The sequence below is a fragment of the Zophobas morio genome, unplaced genomic scaffold (genome assembly GCF_036711695.1).
Source record: "Zophobas morio isolate AGI-343-1 ecotype UQ-CSIRO unplaced genomic scaffold, CSIRO_AGI_Zmor_V1 ptg000005l, whole genome shotgun sequence".
Taxonomy (NCBI): Eukaryota; Metazoa; Arthropoda; class Insecta; order Coleoptera; family Tenebrionidae; genus Zophobas; species Zophobas morio.
In genome coordinates this window covers 12,855,870-12,873,058 of record NW_026972110.1, presented here as the reverse complement: position 1 = coordinate 12,873,058, position 17,189 = coordinate 12,855,870, and the positions used below count along the sequence as shown (strand labels likewise).

The 17,189-nt window shown below is 33.2% G+C and overlaps 4 protein-coding genes and 1 long non-coding RNA gene across 7 annotated transcripts; 1 reads left to right on the top strand and 4 right to left on the bottom strand.

Annotated features, from left to right (window-relative positions):
- Positions 1-775: 775 nt before the first annotated feature.
- LOC135119701 (uncharacterized) lies at positions 776-1,479 on the bottom strand. 3 transcript variants are annotated; one of them, XR_010278347.1, is made up of 4 exons: positions 1,299-1,479; positions 1,151-1,240; positions 924-1,090; positions 776-867 (listed from the first exon to the last, which is right to left on the bottom strand). It is a non-coding gene; the product is annotated as an uncharacterized LOC135119701 (long non-coding RNA). The 3 variants fall into 3 exon arrangements; XR_010278341.1 differs by having other exon boundaries at positions 776-1,059; XR_010278344.1 differs by having other exon boundaries at positions 776-1,090; positions 1,306-1,479.
- A 5,631-nt stretch (positions 1,480-7,110) lies between these two features.
- LOC135122778 (ubiquitin-protein ligase E3C) lies at positions 7,111-11,282 on the bottom strand. Its single transcript, XM_064047197.1, has 14 exons — positions 11,183-11,282; positions 10,999-11,129; positions 10,762-10,947; positions 10,506-10,710; positions 10,132-10,449; positions 9,789-10,080; positions 9,554-9,738; positions 8,969-9,087; positions 8,720-8,924; positions 8,423-8,662; positions 8,123-8,367; positions 7,865-8,071; positions 7,559-7,814; positions 7,111-7,505 (listed from the first exon to the last, which is right to left on the bottom strand). Exons 1-14 carry the CDS (start codon positions 11,184-11,186, stop codon positions 7,207-7,209), a joined length of 2,892 nt encoding a protein of 963 aa, XP_063903267.1. The 5' UTR covers positions 11,187-11,282; the 3' UTR covers positions 7,111-7,206.
- Positions 11,283-11,493: 211 nt separating this feature from the next.
- Positions 11,494-12,442, bottom strand: LOC135122775 (ATP synthase subunit delta, mitochondrial). The gene is made up of 5 exons (XM_064047195.1): positions 12,340-12,442; positions 12,071-12,183; positions 11,822-12,019; positions 11,671-11,775; positions 11,494-11,620 (listed from the first exon to the last, which is right to left on the bottom strand). The coding sequence occupies exons 2-5, from the start codon at positions 12,179-12,181 to the stop codon at positions 11,558-11,560; spliced, it is 477 nt and encodes a 158-aa protein (XP_063903265.1). The 5' UTR covers positions 12,182-12,183; positions 12,340-12,442; the 3' UTR covers positions 11,494-11,557.
- A 45-nt stretch (positions 12,443-12,487) lies between these two features.
- Positions 12,488-13,189, top strand: LOC135122777 (transcription initiation factor TFIID subunit 10). Its single transcript, XM_064047196.1, has 3 exons — positions 12,488-12,742; positions 12,791-12,970; positions 13,018-13,189. The coding sequence occupies exons 1-3, from the start codon at positions 12,635-12,637 to the stop codon at positions 13,123-13,125; spliced, it is 396 nt and encodes a 131-aa protein (XP_063903266.1). The 5' UTR covers positions 12,488-12,634; the 3' UTR covers positions 13,126-13,189.
- Positions 13,176-13,783, bottom strand: LOC135122774 (phosphatidylinositol N-acetylglucosaminyltransferase subunit P). Its single transcript, XM_064047194.1, has one exon. It carries the CDS (start codon positions 13,680-13,682, stop codon positions 13,200-13,202), a length of 483 nt encoding a protein of 160 aa, XP_063903264.1. The 5' UTR covers positions 13,683-13,783; the 3' UTR covers positions 13,176-13,199.
- Positions 13,784-17,189: the final 3,406 nt, after the last annotated feature.

The following is a 17,189-nucleotide window of genomic DNA, read 5'->3' as shown; positions in this document are numbered from 1 at the left end:
ATTTCAACTAAACATCGCCATACAAATATTTTTTCTCATATAAACTTTGTCACCTCATTTGATCTTCTTAGGGGTAGAATCTCAAAAACAGCTGAAATACCCCCAGTAACATTTTATATGTAATAAATATTGAAGTTCTAACATTTAAATAATATGGGTAACGACAGATTTTTTTTTAGAAAATCAATATTGGTTTTAAATATTGAATATATATTTATTTTCAATGTTTAATACTTATTTAGTTCAGAACATTTAATAAATGTTCTTCATATGAAAGGGGGTATGGATATAAAAAAAACTTGCATGGAATGCAATATAAAATTTATTAAACACAAAAAAACATTGTCACTGGAAATAACAGTGTATTTGAAACGTTGCGGCAATATTTATACATTTAAAAATTATTTGTCCTAGAACCTATTCGTTAAAAATTTGTACCAGGTGATTTTTTTTTATTTCTGCTGTAGTTACCCATGACACTTATGTCAGCAGTGAAACTGAAACTGCTGGCATAAGCTTCATGGGCAACCAGAGCATAAATTTAAAAAATCACCTGATGTGAAACACAAAATAAATTTTTTAAACATAAAACTACACTGCCAACTTACAATGAAATAAAAATACATTGTCAATGGAATTAACAATGTTCTGCTACATTTCAATCGTTATACAGAAATATTTATTTAATAATTATTTGCTCTATAACCAATTCATTGAAAAGCGATATAATTAATTAAAATAAAAAAAATCATACCTCATGTTTTTTTCGATGAGAATTCATTCTTGCTTTTGTCTGCGCTTAATGAGGTCCTACCATTTTTTAAATTTCAGTAGTTGTGGCGTTTTTGTGACGTTTCCGTGTGGTACCTACAATTAAATTAACTTACAAAGTTCGTAATTTTTAAGAAATCACATAACTTGACATATTATAGCCTTGTTAATTGTGAGTTTACTAAAAGAGAGCTTATTTTTTCCCTTTCCCTGAAAACTTGAAAGCAATTTGGTTCATTATTAATAATTTCTTCAAAATTGCATACATGTTTTTTACGTCTTCTCTTCCTGGCAAATAAACATTATTATCAGTCTGAAACTAGTTTATAACTTAACTAGTAAGTTAATAATAATAATAATAATAATAATAAATGCTTACCAATTCATTCAATTTCTGCGTATCTCCCGCAATTTCTAACTCGATTTCTTCTTTTTTTTTGGTTGCGCCCGAACATTCATCATTTTGTCTCTACATTAATAATAGTCTTATATTCAGAAATATTAATAAACCTCTTAAATATACTTACGTGTTACGTGTTGAGAAATTGCATTTTCTGCATTGCATGTAGAAGTGAGGTTATGTAGGTTTAGTACTGTTTTCTTGACAAAACGGTATTTACTACACTATTCTGAATTTATCGCAGTACCGATAATCACAATTCACAATAGGACAAACACCATGAACTTACACAAAACACTTTTTTAACCACCAACAATAACAGAAAATATGTATATGTTGCACATTGCGCAAACGCGTTCCAGCAGAGCAAGCGCATCTGTAGGTGAAACGCAAATTTAATTAAGTTTTATAAAAATGATGAATAAAATTGTTATTTTTTGTTCGCAAAAATAAAAAAAATATTACTTTTTAATGAGCAATTAATAGTGTGCAAAGCGAGATTTCGAATAGTTTCAATTTCACAATAGCTGGTATTTTTTCAAATCAATTTTTAATATTGCTCCAATAAAAATCCTATGAAATAAATTACCTACAAGTTGTCCCAACATGGTACTTTTTTTTTCATTTTTGTTGTTCGGTATCTTGATAAAAAGACATTTCATAAATATGTAATATATGTTGAAATTCATATATAAATTTATAAATATAAAATAAATATTGTAAAAATATTTGTAATATCTAGTCAACATTTAATATTATATCAATCTTGTATAAATATTAGAAAAATATTGCTTGCTACTGGGGACACGTTACATTGTTTGTGTTGAAAAGCATTAATATCAAGTTCCAAGCAAAAATTTACAATAGAAATATTTTTCTCATACACAATTAGTTACCACTTTTTACCCCCTTAGGGGTTGAATCTCGGAAAATGCTGAAATACGTGTGTCATTATATGTGTTGAAGAGCATTAATACCAAGTTCCACGTGAAAATGTGCAACAGAAGTAGTTTTCCCGTACAAACTTATCCACCACTTTTTACCCCCTTAGGGGTTGAATTTCGGAAAATGGTGAAATACGTGTTTCGTTATTTGTGTTGAAAAGCATTAATACCAAGTTTGACGTAAATATTTACAACAGAAATGGTTAGGAAATAGTCTTCCTGTACAAACTTCACCACCCCTTTTCACCCTTTTAGGGGTGGAATTTCCCAAGTTCCTTTCTTAGTGGGTGCTTACATCACAAAAGGAAACTATTGTCCAAATTTCATGTTTCTAGCTGCAGTAGTTTAGGCTCTGCGTTGATGAATCAGTCAGTCAGGACAAACAATTTTATATGTATAGATTTATTAATTACTAGCTGTTACCCGCAGCTCCGCTTGCGTGGTTTTCGCAATTAGGACACATTATTTTTGACCCGCTGATTTATTTTTTGATTTCAATTTTATTACTTTTTAAGTTTGTGCAAGTCTTCATTAATAACAATATATAAAAGTATTTGTCCTTCGGCTAACTGATTCATTAATATAACTACTGGAGCTAGAAACACGAAATTTGGACAGAAGGTTCCTTTCGTTATGTAAGCATCAATTACCCCTAAGTGGGTGAAATAAGGACTGAAAGTTTGGAGTTAGGGTCCCATGAATTTTGTAATTTGGGTTATCTTTTGTCGATTTGATTAAAAGTCATGTTTTAAATTAAAGGATATTTCTTTAAAAAAGTTAAAATATTTGGATAGTTTTGTCGCTAATATTGTAGGCAGCCATGTAAAAACAGACATTTACCTGACCTATCTAAAACTTGGTTGTAAATTTGATATTGTTCTGTATTTAATAAACTTTCGTTGTGCCTATAAAAGTATGTCATAGCTAATCACTCTGAGATAGTCTCTGTTTTGTATGACTTCTTCACGTTTTACAGGCTGAGGCGAACCATAATACTTTAAACATTGTCTTCCTAAAGACAGCACCGTGTCTTTAAAGGAAATCACACACTTGTACATTTCATTTATAATATGAACACTCTCTTGACACTCTGACTGAACTTGACAAATCCAAAGCTTTGCATGATGAGTGATATGCGGGATAAGGGACACCATCAATAGTTTTTAAATCCGAGAATGATGTTGGCCCTCTCATTTCTTGAAGAAGAAGACCAAGGTAGAAACATTCGGCGTTATTAGGGTGAACGGTGTACACTCTGCCCAAAGTTTGATCGCTTTTGACTCCCGGCCAACCATCAACATTTTTTCCACGTTTTTGTCTCTCAAATTTGGTACTTTTCCACACATAGTATGAAGGGACTTCAACATAAAAAAGGATTTTTGCAAAATTATTCGTTTTGTAAAGCTCAAAAAATGCTAGAAAAGTAGTTTTCTGTGAATTATTTACCTTTTCAGTTGCATTATTAAAGTCGTTAGCAGGGGCGGCTGGTCAGGGGCGGCAGGGTCGGCCACGCCGTACCAGTCATTTTAAAATACTTAGTAAGCATTGAAATTAGAAAATAAAAAAAGAAATAAAGTTTGAATGTACGTTAGGATAGATCATATATATTAAAAATATATTTTATTATATTGTAGGTACAAAATAAAGCATTTGTTGCTAATTTTAAATGCTGATAAACACGGTTTGCCGGCGAGATTTCGGCACGCCGTATCCAGGAATGCATTATGCTCGATGTTTCGACTTCGTAGCAGCTTACGATTTCATCGTTCTCTTTGTCTAGTACACTGTAGTAGACAAAGACCTGGCGGAACGTATGTTGTGCCAGGTCCGGCGAAATCCTCCTTCGCCGTACCCAGCAACGCGAATTTAGTTTTTAAAACGCTTAATATTTAAGATAGCTAACCAAATTACAAAACAATAACGGCTTCGATGTTCTTCAGTGCATACTATTTTTTTTTTTAATAATAATTGTCGATTTAATACATTTTCCTGTGTATGAATAATAAACGAAAAAAATTACATTAAATTATCTAAAATTTTATTTTTCGTACATAACTTAGCTACAACATAAATGCGCTTTTTCTGTATTTTTAGCATCTAAGCGTTTTCAGATATTTCAGAAACGAATTTAAAGTTTTAAATCATTTTAATTTTTCAATTATTCAATTAATTTATTTGACAATTCGTCATATACCTACATTAAAAAAAAAAAATAAATGTAAATGAAGATAGTTAAGAGTTGGTACTTTTATTATTACTTTTTTTTATATTTTTTAACTGCATGTCATTATTTAATTATTATTATTTAATTGTGGATGTCCGGGGTCGGCAAGCCGTATAGCCGCCGGTCGACGCGGAACTCAGTAAAAATAATGTTTTCGGTGGTTCTCAATTAATGATAAAGCAGAACAAGTAGAATTAAAGATTAATAGTATTTGGAATCAAACTGACATTGTCAATTTCCTATAAAAAATTATTTTAACAGGTCGAAACATTTGAGATGTTTTGTACATCCTGGCACGTAAAATGTCAGTGGTTAATGAGTAGCAGCCATACATTACGAAAATATATAACACCAAGGTGTAGACTCAAAATATTTGGCCGACCCGAAATTTTGACCCACCAGCCGCCACTGGTCGTTAGGATTAAAACAGACAGCAGGCCATTTTTAAAGTGCACTGTGAGATGAAAAACCGCTGGAAATTGTTCATGTATAGGAAAGGGTCAGGATTCTCCAGACAGTTTCAAAGCTGCTAATATATCGACCACTTTCATATAATTTGACCTCATCATTGTCATTTTCAAGACCAAATAATCCTGGTTGGAGTTTGAGAGTTACAATACTCTATGTTGATGTGAGCAGCAAAAGTTCAAGATAAAAGTGGATTGTACGGTACCACCCATCTGTTATATAGGGTTACAACATGGAATTCAATCGTGAATCCACCATCCGCGGAACCTCTTCGCCGGTATTGAGGGTAGCTGTCTTCGCCTGTTTGGGTTTCTTTCAGGAGAATTCGAGGATATTTTTTGCTACAGCTACATCCTTTCATTTCATTTCCACCCAAATTATATTCCGTTGGGGATGAATTTCAAAAAAGAATTAAAATCAGTCAGTCAAGACAAACAATTTTACATGATTACCAATTTTCAAGTAACAAATGTTAACAACATTTCAACTAAATATCGCCATACAAATATTTTTTCTCATATAAACTTTGTCACCTCATTTGATCTTCTTAGGGGTAGAATCTCAAAAACAGCTGAAATACGCGTTACATTGTTTGTGTTGAAAAGCATTAATATCAAGTTCCAAGCAAAAATTTACAATAGAAATATTTTCCCATACACAATTAGTTACCACTTTTTACCCCCTTAGGGGTTGAATCTCGGAAAATGCTGAAATACGTGTGTCATTATATGTGTTGAAGAGCATTAATACCAAGTTCCACGTGAAAATGTGCAACAGAAGTAGTTTTCCCGTACAAACTTATCCACCACTTTTTACCCCCTTAGGGGTTGAATTTCGGAAAATGGTGAAATACGTGTTTCGTTATTTGTGTTGAAAAGCATTAATACCAAGTTTCACGTAAATATTTACAACAGAAATAGTTAGGAAATAGTCTTCCTGTACAAACTTTACCACCGCTTTTCACCCTTTTAGGGGTGGAATTTCCCAAGTTCCTTTCTTAGTGGGTGTTTACATCACAAAAGCAAACTATTGTCCAAATTTCATGTTTCTAGCTGCAGTAGTTTAGGCTCTGCGTTGATGAATCAGTCAGTCAGGACAAACAATTTTATATGTATAGATTATAATAGGTTTGTTGCTGATTTTCGTTACAACAAAGATATTTAAAAATATTTATGAATATTTTTTTTTAACAGACGCTCTAATAAAAGTTATTTCATGATGAAGAGATTTCAAGCAAAAATTGAGCCTCAGTGCCTTTTTTAACAATTGTTTCATTAGTTGGTAGAAGAAAACGCTAGTTGTCAATTGTCTATCAAATAGAGTGATTTTTTTTTAGTACATAATCCCCAAAACATGAATTATATACAGGCGTTCTGTTTGTCGTTAGTTACCTACTTGTTGACAAATCTAGTTTATCAATTTCCTTGTTGACAGTTTGTAAACAATTGTGATTCTTAATGCAGAATTTCCTGCATCCTCTAATTCTTTCACATTTGAGTTATTTAACAAAGAATGCTAATTTCACATTTTGTTTACTGACATAAACTTCTGCAGAAAAAAAAACAAAAGCTTTGTATTGAAACTATCACAGAACAAAATGAAACTGAAATTTGACTAAAGCATTAAAACTAGAACATGAAATCAACGTGATTTCGACGATGTTGTATTTTAATTTGTATTCATTATTATAGGGGAGAATAGTACCTTTCAAGTTGTTGATTTTTTTTTATTCTTGAGTAAAGTGAGTGGTGGATAATCTTCAGTTTTTCGACACGACACCAACGTGTACAAATTCCAGAACAAGTAATCTTAGTGCTTTGATATGTATCTATATATCTACACGTATAATTTGAGGTTGGGTTAAACTAACTGTTTATAATGATTTCACATTACACCATTCAGTTAAAAACATATTTATTTTGTATTTAATTTAACGAATAAGTACCACTTCGTATACTGTAATTTAACCTATTTGTTATTTTTTTAAAGCAGTATTGACATGTCAAGAGCACACCCTGACAGATAACGAAATCAATAATATATTGTTCCACTCTCCTCTACATACACAATCGAACAATTTTGGGAGGTACAATTTGGAAAAATATTTCAGTTAGTTGATGACTAAAAAACTAAAAAATATTAGTCACATTTCTTGCCATTCAAAGACATAAATTACTTAACAGCTTACAAACAGCCTGTTGACTTACCTATTGTATTTATAGACGAAGCGCATCTGCACTAGTGGTTATAATTATCGCTATGCATCGCCCTTCAATCAAAACCAATTAGATAAACAAACCACAATACGTAAAATGACATTTTATTAGTTAAAAATGTAACAAAACAAAAAAAATTATATGGAATATACATTTTTAAATACACAAAAAATACACTGGAAATTACGATAATTCAAAACCAGCTTGCTGTTCAATCGCACCCAAGAGCTTATTCTTCAAAAGTTCTTCCTCTTTAATAATGGGTATTTTAAGAAGATTTAAACATGTGCTTGCAGTTGGCATTCTATCTTCACTTCCAGATGACTGTATACAAAACTGTGGATTCAACTCCTTAAATCCCAGCAGAGGCGGTCTTGAACAACTCGTCACAAACTTGAGCAACATTTTCTTCTGAGTATCAGTAAACGTATTTAAGATTTTCCAGAATAAATTAACGGTTGGATGATCAACGGTGAATTCGCCTAAGATATGTAAAAAAATTGTACAATTGTTTTATTATTAAACGTATTAATACCTCCATATACAGTGTGAGCTTTCAAATCGCTTAAATCAATTTCCTGTGTGTCTCCACCAATAATCACCTGAAGTTCGTTATGATTGAACAACTTTAACCATAGTAATGGCACAACGCTATCTAGTCCCCCCCTAAAAGACGAACATTGTTTTTTCAACTGAACGTTTAATTTTAAATCCGCTAGTCTTTGTATGTATTCGAGTCTATTTTCGTTCGTTACTTGAATATTACTACCATGAGGTTTCAACTCGACCACCTATAAACACAACAAAGAGTAAAATAGTTTGACCTTTCTTTTTATATTACTCTTGTTTCTCCTAAGTCGGTATTCACTGTTGTAAAATCTAGACCAAGATCACTAACATCTCCAGGGTAGTCTCTTAAATAAAGGAGATTTCTGTACAACACCGGATCCAACGATTTTAGATAATGAGCACTAGCCCTGTCTACCAACAGTTTTGCTAAAAAGAACTCGGCTATAGGGAGATCCACGAGTATATTTTCAAAGATTGCCTACGAAATTACAATAAATACGAACAATAACGAAATGATTAAGAATCTCACTTTTCCAACAAGTCGTCCTATAAAATAATAATGCTCCATGTAATTTTCCACTATCAGATGTACATTTGGGTTTGGATACAACGTATTATCGGCTGTCAGCAAAAAGAAACCGCGATTCGGATCAAACGCGGTCTTCAAAACCTCATTAATAAACTCTTTAAAAATCCCACCACCATCTATTCCCGCTTCTTCTAGCCCCACGTTATTGATAAACTGAATACGAACTTTATGGCGCAAATCGGTTTCTACAAATGGTTTATTTAATTTGAAATCCTCTAAATTTCGATTTAGAACAGTCACCATTTTTGACTGACAGTTTTTCAAATGCATCCTCATACAAGTGCGTTCGTCGAATTACCACCAAATTATCATTAAGAAACTCGTGATGGAGTCGTTGGTAATCGTTTTCTCCTAGACTGTTCCTACACCAATCCCTCAAAAGCAAGACCCTCGTGTTAAATCCAATTAGAAATGGTAGTTCTTGCAATATTGCCAAAGATCGTTGCTCTATTGTGGATAGGGGAGGAAGGTGATCTTCATCTACAAGTGAAAAATTAACCCCTTTTTTACTTATTATTTTTTTTTTATTTTACGTACCATCGTTGTCATTTACTAAACCATGGAAAGGTTTGATAGTTTTAGATAAGTAATTCCGTCGTGACAAATCCTGCGAAATGTGAATTTTTTTGGCGGTCCAAAACGCCTGCGGACAAAACTGTTTCCTAATGTCCAACATGTACAACATTTTTACACAGTTTAAACAAGAACTATACAAATGGAGAATTTCTGGAGTTGCTGGAATCTAATTAAACGAGTTAAGGCACAACATAAACTATAACAACCTACTGTGCTGGATCTACACATAGGAAATGCCAATTCCACTAAGTCGACAGCTACATTTTTTAATAATTTTGACATAGAGTACAGATCATTTGGGGAAAAAGTCTCACTTGTATCAGAATTTTCTATAAAAAAAAAAACAAATATTTAGTGGGTATCTCAGTTTAGTTATTTTGTTATTTAAATACTGTGTGTACACCTAAACTATTCCATCATATTATCTGGACTTATAATTCATGTTTACATACGTGTTGTGCCACTGAGGTGTCCCGATTTGAAAATTTAAATAGAATAGAATATCACACTTCATGTTGCTAATTTAGAAGTTTGGAATGTTGTGAAGGTAAATACATGCCACAAATAAGGACACTTTATTATTGATTTTCTAAAATTTTCATCAATTAAATTAAAATCATCGTGGACTCGAAAACGCAGTTTTTTCACTCACTGTCACTGTTCATGTGAATGTTTATCTGCAATACCGGATTTTCGCCGCCGGGAAAACAGGCCTCAGGAACACGACTATTAAATCAAGAAGTGTAGGCGCACACACAGTCTTCAAGCGGGCCTCTAAAAAAAAAAAATACAAACCTCGATCAGTTAAAGTTTCCGTATAAAACGTAAAAGTATCACAAAAAACTGAAAGATTTGTATGACAGTCTTTCCAGGATAACAAGCAAGACCCTCTTAGTTCACCTTCAAGGCTGCGTTTTCTGTTCAACATGTTCCACAATTTATTCAGAAAGTTGCCATTCAGGCCCAATTTATAGAGCAATCTACAGTGGTCCTATTAGAGCGCGCAAAATCATCAATCAACGAGACTTACAAATATTTCCTAATTGAATCTTTGTATACGAGGAGAAGGTTGTGACAGAACTTTGTTAACGACATCAACACATCTTCATTATTGCTATTCTGTTCAAAAAAGTGTAACCATTTTCTCACTCTTTCTGGTTTATTCATGATATGTAAGTAGTCAGAAAGGAGTAGTTCTTCTTCTGACACTTGAACCTCGCTCTCGTCGTCGCTGTCGTCTGCTATTAAATAAATTGGTGGTTTCAACTGGTGAATATCGCAGCTTAAGTTAGACAAAACTTGAATACTGTCAGTGGTGGGTTCTAAAGTAACAAAATTGTACAAGGTAGTAAGAAACATTGGATGGAATTTACCATAATCGTCGGGTTCCAGAGCAAGTATACAATAAAACAGACTATTGCTGATTTGAAAATGATAGCCACTGTTTAAATAACGAATGATCTTTTCATATGGGAAGTCCCTTTTGTTTTTTAAATATGGTATGAGAACAGTCTTAACATTATTTGTGAATGTGGGTTTGAGAAAATTGCTGCAAAATTCAGACATTATTATGTCCTGTGAACTTTGCGAGATACGTAGTGATTGGAAGGGGCGATAAATCAGGTTTAGAGTTTGTTGAAGTAACTCCTTACTGTTATTATCCAGTAACGTACGCAGGTATACATAATAACCTAATAAATATCACAGTGAAACCTCTGAAGCTAAAAACAAATTATGTTATGCTCACCCTTACGAATAAGATATTCAATAGTATGTGTATTGGAAACAAAAAAATCGAGACAATTCAGCATTAGCATTGTCAAATGTGGATGATAAGAGGTCTTTAAACATAAAACTAACCATCGTTTTACTAACCATCCCAGCTTGGAATCAGTTTCCAATAATTGGTTGATTTCAGCACTTTGATGCAACAAACGCTCTGACAGTTGATGCTGGAAAATTTCCATTATTATGACAATCAAGTGAATTAGTCTTCCTTTTACCAGTCTCCTTATATCCTTGTCAGAGTCATAAAAGAATAAAAGTTTCGACAGTAGTACCTTTATAGGTGTACTTTCAAAATTATTATCATAAAAACATCTCTCTTCCTCTTTTTTATGTTTCCGAACTAAATAACTTCTAATATGAGATTGTAAAAGTTCCGCGCTTTGTAACTTTAAACGTTGCTCCTACACAGCGTTATTTTTATTATTGTTGTTGAGTTTGACGTGTTTACTCACCTGCCGCTTACGTCTCTCTTCGTGTGTCTTTTGCAGTAATAAATCTCTGGATATTTTTTTGCTAGCTCCTGAAAGATTTTGTTCAGGCTTTGTTCTGTAATTACCTTCAAAACTGTATGACATCTTAAAAGCTGAAATAAACGTTCGGTTTATCGTAAGTTTGTGCGTTATTTCTGTTACATACCCATTTTAAAAAATTTAAATAGCTTCTACCAGCACAAAAAGAAATTTACAAATTAATGAAAATGAACGTCTCGGGATTTATGAATGTCATATTTGACATTGACATTTAACAGGATGTGCAACATAATGGAATAATAACACAATGGGTCTACCAACATAAAAAATCTATCTGTTGAGTTTGTAACAGGTTTAAAAAAGGTTTTTGCAAACTGTTTTCTAAACGTTATCAGAAATGATACAAGAAAAGTAAAATACTTGGAATCAGTAACAAATGTGCATCTAAATCTGAATGAGGGGGCATATTTTCCACTATTATGACTATTTTCTTTGTTTTATTATAATTAAAATTAACAATCTATTTTCAGGTGTGATCAATTTATTCCACGGCTTTAACGAGAGCCTCTCCAACTTCTACAGCAATGGTAGCTTCAGCTCGCGCCTAAAACAACATTTTTACACCTTCAATAAAATTTATTTGTCACAAAGTACCTGATCAGTACTGGCAGAAGCTAGTTCACTTTGTGCCTTGCTGAGAACTTCTCTGGCAGCTGAAGCATCAAGATTTTCAACAGCCGCTGCTTCTTCAGCTAAAACCTAATACAACCACAAACTTGTTTATTTGATCAACACAAAATATAACCTGCACTGAAGAATCTTCATTAATTGTAACTGTTCCACTGGAGACAAAGATCTTCTTAACAGCACCGTCATTTTCAAAAACAGTGACTACGCCAGGTTTCAAAACTGCCAAAGTGGGGACGTGTTTAGGCAGAATACCAAATGAACCAGAGAAGGATGGCACGTCTACTTGCCTCACGGACTGCGAATCATAGAAAACCTAAAAATGGTTTAAATAGTAGCTATTTTTACTATTAAAATTTGGACGTACTTGATTTCCAGCTGCAAATGTGAAACTCATTTCGTCAGCATATCCTCGAGTTGAGATTGTGTTGATCGTGCGACGGGTAAGAAGACGTGAAACACATCGCATGGCAGCCATTTCTGAAAAAATGTAACAATGTTTAAGATTTTTGTTTTTTCAAAAAAGTATTTTCGGGGGTATAACCTCAATTATTACATAACACGTATCCCATGCGAGAGAGTAACGAAAATACACCCATACATTCTAAAAAAGTATTTTATAAATTTGTAACTTACTTTTTTAGTTATGTAATACGAAATAAATTAATTTAATTTTTCTTAGATATCAAATGGCGATCGAAGAACTGCCCCGCTGATGTCAAGAAACTAGGAACTTTTTGAGTTATAAAACGCAAATTCCACTAAATCCAAATGTCATTTGTCATGTCGACGGCGAAGTTGTTATTTATTGTGGTCTTGTCATTCAGCATCAAGCAAAATCTAAAATAACTTTTTTACTTTTCTTTTTTTAACAGTTTTATTTACGAAATTCTTTTCGTCTTCTAACAAAGGTTAAACAAGTGCACTGTTCATGGCTGAAATGAACGACAACAAAATGATTGTAGACGATAACGAACCTACAACTTTTGGACAGCCACTTAGCAATTTCTTATTACAGCTAGAAGACTACACTCCAACTGTAAGTAGTAGTATAATTTACGTTCAAATTGTCAATAAAATGTTCCAGATACCGGATGCAGTAACCGCTCACTTCTTACGAAATTCTGGATGTGATGCAAAAGATCCAAGATTAATTCGATTAATATCTATTGCAGCTCAAAAATTTATTTCTGATATTGCAAATGATGCCCTTCAGCATTGTAAAATGCGTTCTAGTAATTCGTCAAGTAGTCATAGCAGCTCCAAGGTAAGATTGTGTGAAAATGGCATATTTTTTCTTAAATTGAATTGTAGGGATCAAAGGGATCAAAAGATCGACGTTACTGCTTAACAATGGAAGACTTAATTCCAGCATTGGCTGAATTTGGAATTACTATCAAGAAACCTCACTATTATGTTTAACTGGATATTACAATTTGCTTTCTAGTTCTAAAGTAATTATAAAAATAAAGTTTGATTTTCAATATACAGCACTTTTATTTAAAATACAGATGATCTGAAACCTCCCAGATAGGTAAATCCTGCAAAACAGGAATAGCCTTAACAACATAATCACCACAGTTCTTTTGATAATCGTCTTTCAAACACGATTCCTTGTTGACACAACTGCACTCGCCGCAAGTTCCATAGTTTTGCATAGAAAAGAGACTTCTACTTTTTCTCTTTTTAGTACTAGTTGTGTCTCGGATAGTCCTCAAATCATCAACATTAGGTGTCATCAACAATCCTAAGCTAGGGTAAATAAAAAATGCAAAAATCGCGAGCACTGTAAGAAGGAAAACTGGTACAGTGACGGCCCAATATCGTTGGGGTAAACACGTTATGCCCACTACCTTGAACCACTCGTCAGGTATAATTGCCCACACTAAATACAAAATGAAAAAACTTCGAAAACTCAAATACATAGCAAAACCATACACCGCCCTGCTTGGTGTAGGTGCTGGGGTGTGTTCTGGCATTTTTAGCAAAAATGACTGTATTCAGCACTGACCGGTTCTCCAGCAAATTCAATTGTTTCTGTGATAAGGTTGACACTTTCAAAAAATCCGTTTACTGCGACTCGTAGTTGTCGAGCTAGTTGTGCAGAAAATTTTCTGTAAATGATAGTTTTACATTTCTTATTGAAACAAATCTAATGGAACTTACGCTTGTAAAATATTATTATTAAATGATATTTCTTTTGAAACTCCACTTCTTTTGGGTTCTGCATCTACTCTTAAGACGTGGTATGCTATTTCAGCAAGTCTTTGGGTAGGAAAGGGGATTTCGATATCACTAATTAGAGTTAATAAAGTTATACAATTCCAAGTTAATAAAGGACCGCACATGCTACGTATTAAAAAGGATACATTTTTAACTTGTCCATGGCTACAATAAAAAGCTATATTGCATTTTGATGACAGTTCTATATTCTCAAAAACACTCCAACAAATTCAGAAAAGAAATTTAAACAGGTGTAAAATGTGAGGTTATCCTGGGTTGATGGGTTGAATTTTACTATAGTTTCTAAATTTGACAGTAGGTGTCGCCACAAAAATACGTTAATGTTGGTTGCATAAACTCAATAGTTTCAAGGTTTCAATAATAATAATTTATTGTAATTATTGTAATAATAATTATAATAACTACAACCAGTTAAAATATGCCAAGTGTTCTTCTGCCACGGCTAATGGAATTCAATGAATGCTGTTAATTTAAAAATATGTATGTAAAATGCGTACGTAAAAGGAAAACGTATTTTCTGACGAACGGAAATTGGGCAAAAAAATATGCATGTATTTTTTTTGGTAGAACGGAAAAATAGAAAAAATGTAAAACCGGATTTTGGTTCGAAGGTAGAAAAGAGAACAGGTTACTATGCATACTGCCACGATGATCAGCAATTTATTTCCCAGTAATACAAATGTATTAATACTAACTAGACAGCGAAATTATAACAGCGAATAATTCTGACTCAATTTAACCGACTCCTGGATTAGACTCTACTTCTTTCCTTGACTGGACTCCATATTTAAGCAGCCACTGCTTATTTCTAGATATTTCGAGATCGAGCTTGTTCTGGAGTACCCATCGCGACTTCCGCTTCCAGCCTTTTCTTTAGTAGAGCGCCGCCGTCGGTGATGATGAGTCATCACTATGGCAACTGCAATATCAGTTATTATTATTATTATTATTATAAGCACGCTATAAATGAATCGTCATTACATTGCAGATTGCTTTTCCCGATTCATGTTCCATTCCATGAAGGGTGAAGAGTTTGTTTTTTTTATTTTTAAGAATAGACCGACAAGTCTCTGAAGTCGATAAGTCGGTGCTGAAGTCCATATTCTCAAACAGCAATTTCAGCCTTTGGACTACAGGAAGAAATTTCCGAACCCAAACTGCGAGTATGGCAAATTACTGCAGCTAAAAATCTATTTATAGGTACAATTTCCTTGATTTTGACCCGCTGGATCATAAACCAGACGAAATCTTTTCAATAACTTTTTACTGGTGAGTACGACAGGGAACCGTCGCCAATTTAATTTTATGCGGTCAACCCCCTTTTTTTTTTCTTACAAATTTTATGATGCCTTGGTGCTCAATTTTGATAATTGCGTCATGGTCACGAACTCGCTCTGCGGCTGCATTGAGACTAACAGTTAAAGGGTATTGATCTCTTGGTGATAAATTATACTACGATATGAATCTTTTTGGGGAGTGATTTTGGGCTGAGGTGGTATTACATATAAGTGAAGCCCAGAAAACTTAATGATGTCCTCGTGTGTACTGCACTGATTAAAATTTGAATAATTTTTGATTAGACAGTTACGGTGTTGGTCTATAAAAGCAAAGTTTTTTTATCATTGAAATTAGTTGATAATCTTTTTATGTTTTTTGCAATCTGATTTTAGATTTTTTTTCTAGAATCCGCTTTTAGCTATGGGTTTGCGAAATACGTAATCAAACTTGTTACACGCACAGAAATATTGTGGATATTTTATTTTCCGAGTTTATATATTTTCTTTGGTTTTCACTCACACTTAATATAGTGTTTAGGATTCAGGGCTGTAATCCCACAAGCATTAATTCAACGAATTTTGTGAAGTCCCCTCGTATATTCGTTAACATTCTACACATTTTTGGATTTCCATATGTGTTTTCTAGGGGTTATGATTATGAAACATCGATGAAACATGAAAATGGCCAGAATTTTTTCTACAGTCTACACCGAATGTTTAATTTTCCTTCCTGTAACCGTTGGAACACCCCGTATGAATTTATTTTACATGAGTATTGTAGCAGAAATGGTGAAAGAATTTGAATTCGGTGTTGTCATTAACTGTGGAAAAATAAAATATTTTCGAAAGAGTTTTTTATTTTTTTTTTCGGCGAATTGTATATATAAAATTCGTAATTTCTTATCCATCCACGCAGCGCGAAAATTATGTTCTGCTAATGAATAACCTTGCAGTATTTTAAATAAGATTCATCTAGGGTGCGATGCATCGATGTATAAAAACTCTGCAAAAAAAGTCTGATGTGGTGTCGTTATCGGTAAGAGTTTTTTGTTCATTTTTTGTGGTACACAAAGGAGTTCCGTCGGTTTTGGTTTTGTTGAGAGCGTGTGCGGTGCGGTGGTAAATTAGTTTGTTTGTGGCTCATTTTTGTTAAAAATAATTTGATTTCGGGCTTAAAGTGAAGGGTGAGTGTTGTGATGTGCCCATGAGGAAGGAGTCTGGAAGGAACGGCGCGGAAAGAAAGGAAATCAGGATTTAAAGGGTAAATGTTACTATCAGGTTTATGCATCGGTCTATTATTTTATTTTATTCTAAATTGATATCAAAACATGGACGTTAAGGGAAAAGTAGCTGTATTGTACAAATCGTTACTTAACCACCTTAATAAATATGTTTGTTTCAACAAGTAGAGAGAAATATTTAAAAATTGAAGGTTTATAATTAAGAGCGTAATTTGTGCCCGAGGCGCCACCGAGGGTTGCAAACGTACTCATGGGAGACAAAAATAAAGCAACTCTCGGCTTTGCCTCGAGTAATAATAATACTTTTAACATTAGAGCTTTATTCACGATTTTCGAAACATTGAAATTTGTATTCGTACCTAGAGAATTTTGGGAAAATTAGATTTTTAAATAAAAATGAATAAAAAAAAACGTATGCTCAAAAATTTTATTCAAAGTAAAGGCCAAAAATTAAGTGTATACTTTACACCCGAGGCGCAGCCGAGAATTAAAATTACTCGGGTCACTGAATTTTAAGTCTTGTAATTTTCCGTTTCGTTACCGATAAAAAATTAAACATAGGTGCCTGAAAATCTTTATTAAAATTATTATTATTTGTAAAAGTATCTGCCTTTTTTTTAGAAAATTATGCTTTTCAGCCAAAAATCATAATCAAACTTATTTACGAAAGTAGAACGACATAACATAACGAGAACAATAAAAAAAACGATCAAAGTGAGTCATG